This window comes from Lithobates pipiens, unplaced genomic scaffold (genome assembly GCF_037356315.1).
Source record: "Lithobates pipiens isolate NorthernLeopardFrog02 unplaced genomic scaffold, aLitPip1_a1.2 Scaffold_8, whole genome shotgun sequence".
In the NCBI taxonomy this organism is placed as follows: Eukaryota; Metazoa; Chordata; class Amphibia; order Anura; family Ranidae; genus Lithobates; species Lithobates pipiens.
In genome coordinates this window covers 619705974-619717681 of record NW_027507903.1, presented here as the reverse complement: position 1 = coordinate 619717681, position 11708 = coordinate 619705974, and the positions used below count along the sequence as shown (strand labels likewise).

The 11708-nt window shown below is 43.5% G+C and overlaps 1 protein-coding gene across 1 annotated transcript; it reads left to right on the top strand.

Annotated features, from left to right (window-relative positions):
• Window positions 1–564: 564 nt before the first annotated feature.
• Window positions 565–10446, top strand: LOC143961448 (vitelline membrane outer layer protein 1 homolog). Its single transcript, XM_077470741.1, has 3 exons — window positions 565–788; window positions 6897–7009; window positions 10132–10446. The coding sequence occupies exons 1-3, from the start codon at window positions 639–641 to the stop codon at window positions 10415–10417; spliced, it is 549 nt and encodes a 182-aa protein (XP_077326867.1). The 5' UTR covers window positions 565–638; the 3' UTR covers window positions 10418–10446.
• The last annotated feature ends 1262 nt before the right edge of the window (window positions 10447–11708 follow it).

Here is an 11708-nt window from a genome sequence, read left to right as displayed (position 1 = left end):
TGAAAAATAATCCAGCGATGTCCCCTGTGTGGGCAGCGTCCATCTTCTGGCCCCTCTTCCTTCTGGGCTGCGGGCTCCGGCTCTGTGATTCGCCGGGGGCCGCGTCACCTCACTCCCGTGCATGCGCATGGGAGACACGCCATATAAATTTTCGGTGGACTACAAATGAAATATCTCCTAAACGGTGCACGTTTAGGAGATATTTCCACTACCTATAGACAAGCCTTATTCTAGGCTTACCTATAGGTAGAAGTCCAAAAAGTGGGTTTACAACCACTTTAAAGGTGGAGGAAAATCACTGGAGACAGATCCTGCTGATCAGAAATGATAACTATAAAATGAAAAATGGTAGAATAATTTTTAGTCTTGCGCATAATATGTAAAATATGACAGGTTCCCTTTTAAAGTACCAAATGTTTTAGACTTGCACCTCTGTTTTACTGAAAGCTTGTTCATAGAAAATTATCAAGTTGAAACAGTTAAGTAAAAAAAAAAAAAAAAAAAAAAAAAAAAACACAAAAAAATCAATAACGGTCAAAGTTCTATCTGGGACTCGATGCTACAAATGTGAAAAGGTTGCAGTCAGTTCCCAAATATTTTCCACCATTCAGTCTACTTCAGGAGCCCTTCTATAGAAGATGATTGGAGTGTTGGTGATTCTCTCCCTGGTACAAGCCACTCTGACCTGTGAGGAGATCATCCATGTGGAGAATGGTGGAATTTGGGGCGATTGGGGTCACACAGAGATGTGTCCAGCCGGGACCTCCGCAAGGGCTTTTCGATTATTGGTAAATATCACACGAAAAAATGGCTTCAGATTTCAGTGGTGATTGAGTGAGATTGATCATTTTTACATTTTTGCTTTGCTAACACAAAATTTTCAGCTAAATACATTGGTGTCATAAAGAAAGGCACAATAAAAGGTTTTTTTAGATTTTTAAGAGTGCAGGAGGCTATAAATTGATCCTCAGGCTATATTTTTATATATTTTTTATATATATTTCTTTTTTTTTTTTCACATAATAAAATTCATAAATATTAAAAATACATTCTTTTTTTCTCTTCATTTTTTTTGTTTTTTTAACTTTATAATTTTTTTTTTTACCTTTTTCTTAATGCGATATTACAGTGCTTTGAAAAAATATTCATAACCCTCGAAATTTTCAAACTTTTGGCATGTTACAACCAAAAACGTAAATGTATTTTATTGGGATTTTATGTGATAGACCAACACAATGTGGCACATAATTGTGAAGTGGAAGGAAAATGCTAAATGTTTTTCAAAATTCTTTACAAATAAATATGTGAAAAGTGTGGGGTACATTCTTCAGCCCCTCAGAGTCAATACTTTGTAGAACCACCTTTCACAGCAATTACAGCTGCAAGTCTTTTTGGGGATGTCTCTACCAGCTTTGCACATCTAGAGAGTGGAATGTTTTCCCATTCTTCTTTGCAAAATAGCTCAAACTCTGTCATATTGGATGGAGAGCGTCTGTGAACAGCAACTTTCAAGTCTTTCCACAGATTCTTCCTGCTGAAGAAAAGCATCCTCACAACATCATGCTGCCATCACCATGTTTCACAGTGGGGATGGTGAGTTCAGGGTGATGTGCAGTGTTAGTTTTCCGCCACACATAGCATTTTGTTTTTAGGCCAAATGTTAAATTTTGGTTTCATCTGACCAGGGCACCTTCTTCCACATGTTTGCTGTGTCCCCCACATGGCTTGTCGCAGACTGCAAATGGGACTTCTTATGGCTTTCTTTCAACAATAGATTTCCTCCTTGCCACTCTTCCATAAAGGCCAGATTTGTGGAGTGCACAACTAATAGTTGTCCTGTGGACAGATTGTCTCACCTGAGCTGTGGATCTCTGAAGCTCCTCCAGAGTTACCATGGGCCTCTTGGCTGCTTCTCTGATTAATGCTCTCCTTGCCCGGCCTGTCAGTTTAGGTGGACGGCCATGTCTTGGTAGGTTTGCAGTTGTGCCATACTCTTTCCATTTTCAGATGATGGATTAAACAGTGCTCTGTGAGATGTTCAAAGCTTGGGATATTTTTTATAACATAACCCTGCTTTAAACTTCTCCAGAATGTTATCCCTTACCTGTCTGGTGTGTTCCTTGGTCTTCATGATGCTGTTTGTTCACTAAGGTTCTCTAACAAACCTGTGAGGGCTTCACAGAATAGCTGTATTTATTCTGAGATTAAATTACACACAGGTGGACTCTATTTACTAATTAGGTGACTTCTGAAGGCAATTTGTTCCATTAGGTTTTAGTTAGGGGTATCAGAGTAAAGGGGGCTGAATACAAATGCATGCCACACTTTTCACATATTTATTTAATATAAGAAAGTTTGAGAAATATTTATCATTTTCCTTCCACTTTACAATTATGTGCCACTTTGTGTTGGTCTATCACATAAAATCCCAGTAAAATACATTTACGTCTTTAGTTGAAATGTGTAAAATGTCATTGGGCATGAATACTTTTTCAAGGCATACTGCAAACCCTCAGTTTTTAAGCACTCTTAATAACTTTTGAAGCATGTAGCTTTATTATCTTTTAATTCCTGCCTATGTTCCAGTCTAAGCCAATGCGATGACTGCTGCCTTAGGATTCCTGTTTTAGGGTGGCTCCTTTCTCTTACAGCATTGAAGTAATTGGCACAATAAATATTATTCGAGGGTGGTTATGGATTCCCTCTATTTATTGCACCTATTTATTACCTTGTCTATTCCCCTAGTTAGCTAATCTATTAAAACGCTGATCACATGTTACTGTTGATATCACAATAATACAAGATTAGCTATGAAACCAAGCACACTGCTTAATAAAACAAAGTCTTATTTATTTCCCAAGAAAATAGAAAATACTAAAGAAAGATATTACAACGCATATAACAACAAGAAACAAATATATGTAGCACTTAACCCCCGGGGGAGCTGCTGAATTTTTCTGGGCTTACCGATTACCTCCTCCTGCTTGAACTCATTGTCCTTGTCTAGGGGTTCCCAGGGTTGATAACCCAGCAACTGTAGAGGCCAACACTTGAATTCCTTGTCAGGATTTTTATTTTGCATAAAATGGTTGAACAAACTCAGTCTCTAAGCTGGGAATAGAGGGTATCAGGGTAGAGTTTAGCTCAGGTGCTTGGAACTGCTGACTTCAATAACAGTCTCTCTCTATGTACACAATCCAGGGAACAGCCACTCGCAACTGGACTCTTTAACTGTTGGATAAATCCTTAAGTTTTGGGTTTAGCAGCCAACAGGTAATTCTAGCTTTTCAAAGTCTCTCACGCAGACTTGGTTGGAAACTTGGAAACTTAGTTACAACTGGAAGGGTAGAAGTAGGAACTTTTCTTACTGTACCAGAATCTTTCAGCCGGACGGGTGATACTGTAAGAATTGTGGATTCAATCAATCTTCATGGCAGCTCAGCTTCCAGGCTCTTACCATGCAGCCAGCCTTGTGCATGGCTCTCATACTGAAGAGTCCTCTCCTGGTCGCGTGTAGAGTTGCTGGGCCTCTCCAAAATCCAAGACGGCACCAGAACACCTTAGAATCCTCCTTCCAGTTACTGTGCCTTGAACTAGCCAGTGAGGCTCGGAAAAACGGATGGATCCGCACCCCAGGCCATGAGGGCCCCTGGGGGCTGGTCAGGAGGACCAGGACCATGGAGTCAGCAACAACTTCTGGACCAGAACCCCGAACCACATGACTTCAGCACCTTAAGTACCCCTTCCTGGATTACGCAGTGAGACAAACGCACCCACTGATTGGTTCCGAAATAGAGATTGGTACCCAATACGTCCAACCAGACTGCGTTCTATAGCCTCCCACAGGTGTACAACCCCACCTATGACCAGGCAGAACTTCTATACAGCCCAGCCAAACTTATGCCAAAGTACAATTTAGCACAATTAGTCCCAAAACTCATTACAGTTTTGGGCAAAAATAAATTTAAACATATAGCGGGTACTCGTTAGGAGTACCGGCGCTACATATACTTATCACAAAGCTGTCCTTTAGATGCGATATCCTTAGTTGGGCTTGAGATGGACAGAGAAAGCCATGCGGCTTAGAGAGCCATCAGGCATGAGCCAACAGCACAAAAAGGGACGAATTCCCTCCTGTGTGCCCTTTTTACACTCAGACCCATTCGTAACCACCCCTACTAGCCTCCTGCCCAATAATATATTGCCAAAAGGTAGTCCTTTTAATATATTTTATATTACTGTCCTTCCTGCTGTATTGGTCTCTAGGGGCAGCATTGTCCATGTCTATGTATCCTGGTCAATCTTCAATGCCTTTGATCTTTTGATCTTCTGTAGCAGGACCTGTCAGCTATGGTCCCTTTCAAGCTTGCTTGTAGTGTATTATAACATCAGACAGCCCAGAGACAGCCTTTTTAGCTTTCAGATGCAGATTCTGATATGCTACAAAGCTTTGATGTGTAACTGGTTACATTCCAATTTGGGGCCATCTGCCTGTTTCAACCAGGGAATTAAATTCCACAGATATGATATTAAACCGTGTTGCCTTCCAACAAGCCTCCTATGGAGTCACCCTAGAGCTGCTAAGATGCTCCTCTGCTTCTCCTTCCCCCCCCCCCCCCCTGCCTTCTTCAAACTAATGGGCCACCTGTAGACTCTGTTACAGTATCTTTTTCCTGTGAAGACCAGAAGTTCAGGAAAGCAGCACTGAGAGAGCGGGAGCATGTAACATTAAAAGTTGTAAACTGCAAGTTCTGGGGTAAGAATTTTAGGTTATTGGGGAATGTTTATTTTATTGTGATCAATGTGTTAAGCTAAACAACGCTGAGGGTTTAACACTACTTTAATGTGGAAAAGAAAAGGAAAATTACAATATAATACACAAACACTTGAAAAAAGGCACTAGATGAGGGAAAGGAGAGTTTTTCTTTTTCCTTTTTATTTTTGTGTATTTTGTTATCTTATGTCTTACAGTCACAGTAAAGGTTTAAAGGTGACAATACAGGTATAACAAATCATTTGGTGGAGACGGATTATGGTGTGGGGCTGTTTTTCAGGGTTTGGTCGCTTAGTTCTAGTGAAGGAAACTCTTAACCACTTTAACCCCCGGAAGGATTTACCCACTTCCTGACCAGGCCATTTTTTTGCGATACGCCACTGCGCTGCTTTAACTGACAAGTGAGCGGTCGTGCGGCGCTGTACCCAAATAGTGTTCTTTTTTTTCTTTCTTTTGGTGGTAGTTGATCACCTCTGCGGTTTTTACTTTTTGCTCTTTAAAAAAAAAAAGTGACAATATTGAAAATTTTTTAAAAAAGTACTTTCTGCTATAATACATATCCAAAAAATATATAAAAAAATAATTTTTTCATCAGTTTAAGCTGGTATATATTCTTCTACATATTTTTGGTTAAAAAAACAAAACGCAATAGTCGTATATTGATTGGTTTGCACAAAAGTTATCACATCTGCAAACTATGGCATAGATTTAGGGGCCTTTATTTTTTTTTATTGTTTTTTTACTGGTAATGGTGGTGATCTGCGATTTTTAGTGGGACTGCGATGTTGTGGCGTACAAATCTGACCCCAAATTACACTTTTTGGGGACCAGTGACATTATTATATTGATCAGTGCTATAAAAATGCACTGATCAACGTATAAATGACACTGGCAGAGAAGGACTTAACACGAAGGGGCTGATCAAGGGGTTAACTGTGTTCCCTGGGTGTGTTCTAACTGTAGGGGGTATGGGCTGCCAGGGACATGACAGAGATCACTGTTACCTGATGACTGGGAACAGCAGATCTCCATGATGTCTCCTGTCAAAACAGGGATCTGCCTTATTTAGATAGGCAGATCCCTGTTCTGCCTCTGTATAACGTGTTTGCAGGCCCCTGGCAGACAGCGAGTTTGTCAGACCCATGGGTGCACTTCCACGGCACGTAGCGGGCCCGCGCCGCCGGTGGTGCACGCGACCGCTATATCACACGAATGGACCGACGTACTGTACATCTACGTTGATTCACGCTATACAGCCACCTTGCCGCAGTATAACTGCACTGTGTGGGCAGGAGGCGGTTAAAGTATCTGCATACCAAAACATGCTGGACAATTTCAAGTTTGGGGATGGCCCCTTCCTGTTCCAACATGACTGCATACCAGTGCACCATGCAAGGTCCATAAAGACACAGAGGAGCGAGTTTGGGGTGGAGGTACTTGACGGCCTGTACAGAGTCCTGACCTCAACCCAATAGAACACCTTTGGGATGAATTAGAGCGAAGACTGCGAGTCAGGCCTTGTGGACAGCTCTCACAGAAGAGTTGAAGCTGTTTTAGCTGCAAAGGGTGGGCCAACTCAATATTGAACCCTATGGACTAAGACTGGGATGCCATTAAAGTTCATGTGGGTGTAAAGGCAAAATACACAATACTTTTTGCAATATAGTGTATGTATATATATATATATATATATATATCAACTGGCTCAGGGCCTAAACAGAGTTTTATCACAGACATATCAGAGGCATGCACAATTTTATAGATTGACATGTTGGGTATCTATTTACTTGGCATTACCTCCTCTTTTATATTGTACCAACAATTGGGTCACCTATTGCGTTTGTAAGCGCTACAATAAAATTTACTGTATTTTTTAATGAAAATTTGCAGTAAAATAAATATTGCATGACATAAAAAATTGCAACTGCCATTATTTTATTCTTCAGGGTCACTGGAGTCGGTCGTGTGCTGGATCCATGGCAGTGATTCCGAGCATGTCTGTCTCCTTTGCTTCAGAACCAGTACATGAGACACTAGTCAAAGAATATTAGCTGCTTCCATCAAATCCTTCTTGCATAGGTGTCTTGCCTTATTAAAAATTGTGGCTTTGTGTACTTTTAAGGTGGAACCTCATCAAGGAAGAGGAGATGACACGGCTCTGAACGGAATTCAACTGTTGTGTGCTGAACCCGGCAGCGAAGACATTAAAGCCACAATTACTTCTACAAAGGGAAAGTGAGTCCATATATCCCATGTCCATGTATACGCCTGTTATAAAGACCACCCAAAAATCACTCCATTTAAAATCTAATGCATATGTGCAGCGCAAAAAAAGTAGCCCAATGCCAAGCACATGGTGGCCTGTGGTTGTGTGCTGAGAGCATGCCCAACTCGTGCTCCCGTTACCTTGACCAGGCTCTCAGTTCATGGCTTCTGATTGGGAGCCAGTGGGGATGGCTCCTGATCATGTGACCAATGCGAGAGCCAGTCACAGCTCTCATGTGATATAGAAGCTGCACTAGCTCCTGGGCATTGAAGTGTACCTTCACCCTAAAGGTGATGTTGCACCACCCTGCCTCCTCTCCTCTCCCTCTCTTTCATATGGAATTATTTTTGTTACGTTTTTTTTTTTTTGCATTTTTCGACTAGGCGAGAAATTTTCCCTGCCCCATGTTCAGAAGTGCCACAGGGTTGGGGGTCTCGAGAGAGCCCTGTGGCACATCTGTCCATGCATTGGTTTCCCTGGCTGTCTGCTAGAGTTGCCACCTCATCCCTTTAAACCCCAACACATATGAATTACACAGTTTCCAAGGCTAATTTAATACAGATAAGGCACCAAGTGAGTTCAATTACCACCTTAATCAGCCTCAGAACTTGTATAATTAATATGTGTTGGGGTTTAAAGGGATGAGGTGGCAACCCTACTATCTGCACATGTGTAGGGTTTTCCAAAAACGTGCAAAATCTACTGGCAAGGAAGTCTAAAACATTCCCTGTCCTTGCTCAAATGCAGATGTGCCAACGGGCTCTGCCAGGATGCAAAGGCCGTACAAAGTGCTATAATTTCAGACCCAATGGAGCAAGGGACTAAGCATAAGTAATAGAGGTATCTTCAGCAGTATCTGGTGTAGGTTGTAGAATGGGGGGGGGGGGGGGTAGCAATACAAAAGTCCAGAGGTTTGTCGAGGTCAGTGCAGGCAGCAGATGGTTAATGTTATCCAGAGACAATCTGAGGTCAGGGCAGGCATCAGGCACAGTGTTATCCGGAGACAATCTGAGGTCAGGGCAGGCATCAGGCACAGCGTTATCCAGAAAGACTCTGAGGTCAGGGCAGGCATCAGGCACAGCGTTATCCAGAAACACTCTGAGGTCAGGGCAGGCATCAGGCACAGCGTTATCCAGAAACACTCTGAGGTCAGGGCAGGCATCAGGCACAGTGTTATCCAGAAACACTCTGAGGTCAGGGCAGGCAGTCAAGAAGCATAATCCAGAAATAGCCCAAAATCAAATGCATTTATCTTGGGAAATGGCGCAGAAGTATATGTGACCAACACACTGGAGGGAGCTGGCTTGTGGGGTGAGGTGGTGGAGTGATTCCAAAACACTAGTGCAGCACCTCTCAAGAGACTAATTCTCTAAGATAATAGATAAGGACAGCAGAGGGTGCATCTGAGTGTAGCAGGTATAAAAATATAAATACAAATATATATAAAAAATATATTTATTCAAGCAACAATTGGCAACTTGCAAAATAACTTGATATATACATATAGAAACTTCATTCAGGGTCAGCTTCTGGGGACTGACCTTCGCAGAACAGGATGAGATTCTATGGGAGGGATTGCAGCACCTGTAACTGTAATGCAAAGGAGACACCAGCAGGAGCAGCAGACTAGGTGCAGCAATGGGTGAATGAAAAACTCACAGAAGTACAGGGTTAAGAGCCTTACAACATGTGGGTCTTCTCCTCCATGTGGGTCTGATCGTCCATTAGATGTTGGGGAGCCAAGAGAGGTTCAGCTTTCATTGGAGCCTATGGATGTGGATGAGAGCTTTATAGAGCAGTGGTTCTCAACCTCAGTCCTCAGACTCCTCATGTACCTCCAATGGGCCATGGTTTCGTGTTTTCCTTTACTTTGCACAACTGCTTTAAGTCAATATCAATGACATGGCATTGGTAAAAACTATTTTATCAAAGGGAAGTTCCCAAAACATGACCATTGGGGGTACTTGAGGACCGAGGTTGAGAACCACTGCTATAGAACACTGAGAGACAGTGAGCACGTGGCTCAGGAAGTGATGTCACCTGCGTGGTTACGCGTTTTGAGGCAGGGGATGCCTGTTTCTCAAACCAATAGCCTGTAAGTTGCCAATTGTCCTGTGAATAAATTAGTTTTTAAACTGCTACACTCAGATGCACCCTCTGCTGTCCTTATTGAAATCAATATTACAAGCAGGGGGTCAGCAACAAGAGAATCGAAAGACTAGGCTAGTTGAGCATATTCCAGGCAGGGGATCATCAACAGGAGAATCCAATGACTAGGCTAGGGGGGCAAGAATAATAAGACAAGGTAGGGTAAGGAGCCAGGTGGCAAGATGCTATCACACGTCCACAGCCCTGAACTTGTGATGCTCAAATAGCACCACAGACAATCAGACCCCAGGGGATGGAACAGTCAGCACCTTACCACTGCCTAGGAACTGGAACTAGGAACTGCCTAGGAACTGGAACTAGGAACTGCCTAGGAACTGGAACTCTGTGCGAGAGGTGCACCACTGCTGGCCAATGGAATTGGAGGAGGTGCTGTCTCTTGAGCTGGGCCGATCACCTGGCAATGGAGACGCTGGGTGGAAGAAGACAGGGATAGCTGACAGCTAATAGAAACAAAGGCGGGCATCAAAGCCTATGTATAGCAATGTATAGCAATGGCCTGGGCAGGGTAACAGGGGAGTGGAGTAGGTGTGTAACATAATCCTCAATCAGAGAACAAATTAATAAAATGTAATATCAATTTACCTTCTACACCAGGGATATGCAATTAGTGGACCTCTAGCTGTTGCAGAGCTACAAATCCCATGAGGCATAGCAAGACTCTGACAGCCACAAGTATGACACCGAGAGGCAGAGGCATGATGGGACTTGTAGTTTTGCAACAGCTGGAGGTCCGCTAATTGCATATCCCTGCTCTACACCAATTAAAGCAAAATTGGCCAAAACCATAGTGTTTTCCCCTTTAAATTCCTTTTATTAAAATGAAACCAGCTGACTGGTATTTATACAGGAATTAAATAAACCAAGATGAGTGACGGTCTACTATGCAGACATCTAACAGGTCATCCTGTGACTTTCTCTACAGCTGGGGAAGTTGGACCGAAGTCCAGTGGTGTCCTTCTGGGGATCTCATCAGCTTCTCTCTGAAGGTTGAGCCGGCCATTGATGGTGACGATACTGCAGCAAACAACATCATGTTTCAGTGCTCCTGTATGAAAATCCTTAAAGGAGATGGCGGTTCCTGGGGTGATTATGGAACCTGGAGTGAAGTCTGCTACACGGGAATTTGTGGCATCAAGACCAGGGTGGAGAGACCCCAAGGAAGAGGAGATGACACAGCCCTCAATGATGTCAAGTTTTGTTGCTGCTAACATTAACTGCCAATAAAATATAAATTCTATAGTTGTGAATTTGTTTTTATAAAAAATCTACTCCAACCAAACAGTTCCTAGGTGCACATAATAGGGTGCAAATTGGCATCAGCAGGTTGCGTTTAGATGATGCTCAGTATGGATGAGTGAACGTACCTTGATATGGTTCAAAGCCAAACATTACTACAGAGCCAATACTGGCCAGGCCTCAAGGGTTACTCGCCACCAGTTGACCCACCCAACCCCTTCCATGCGCTCCCCTAATTCCGCCCCCAAACACGCCCTCATAAATTATCTCATTCAATTACACTTAAATGTTTTATGCAGAATTAAGTTATAAAAATAAATATTAACAACAACTTGTGCCCACCAATGCAGCCTGCCCATGTCTACAAATGCAGCCTGTGCCCACCAGTGCAGCCTGTGTCACCAATGCAACCTGTGTCCCCAGTGCAGCCTGTGTCACCAATGCAACCTGTGTCCCCAATGCAGCCTGTGTCCCCAGTGTAGCCTGTGCTCGCCAGTGCAGCCTAAGCCCGCCAGTGCAGCCTGTGTCCCCAGTGCAGCCTGTGTCACCAGTGCAGCCTGTGTCCCCAGTGCAGCCTGTGTCCCCAGTGCAGCCTGTGTCCCCAGTGCAGCTTGTGTCCCCAGTACAGTCGTGTCCCCAGTACGGCCTGTGTCCCCAGTACGGCCTGTGTCCTAGTGCAGCCTACCTGTGCAGGGGAGGAGAGCCACCGCCACCACTGTCTCATTTATCAGAGCGCCGGGGAACATAACAGCTTTAATTTCAATAGCTGTGTGTTTCCTGCGCGCCGTCGTATATAGCCCCTCCCCTGTGTCCGGGGAACTCCGGGGACAGATCACCCGTCCCAGTATTGAAATGAAAGCTGTTATGTTCCTCTGATAAACCAGGCGGCGGCTCTCCTCTCTCTTCCCATATGATCGCTGGGAGGATGGCTCCCATACAACCCAGGCTGTCAGCGGTGCTTGCCCCACCCTGCTCCCAGGCAGCCCACACTCGCCAGCCCTCAAAATCCACTCACAAAAATGCAAGCAGGTGAGTGGAATTTTTGAGGGCTGCATTACTGAATCCAAGGCCCACTGAAGTCAATAGGCAAGGGATTGTCAAAATAAAGCATGGGAAGTTGGGAAGTGGCCTGGAAGACATACAGTATATTAAATGTATTGTTTAGTGGGTAGAGGGTCTTTCAAGCTTGGGTGATTCCTTAAAGCTTGATTTTTAGTTTTCTTAGATTATTTGGTGTAGCAGTGGTAGACTAATTGGAACATA

Excerpts from the sequence above, each read along its gene's own strand:
- LOC143961448 (XM_077470741.1), top strand. The coding sequence starts at position 639 with ATGATTGGAGTGTTGGTGATTCTCTCCCTGGTACAAGCCACTCTGACC. Across the intron at positions 789-6,896 it reads CAAGGGCTTTTCGATTATTG|GTGGAACCTCATCAAGGAAG; the intron begins GTAAATATCACA and ends TGTACTTTTAAG. Across the intron at positions 7,010-10,131 it reads ATTACTTCTACAAAGGGAAA|CTGGGGAAGTTGGACCGAAG; the intron begins GTGAGTCCATAT and ends CTTTCTCTACAG.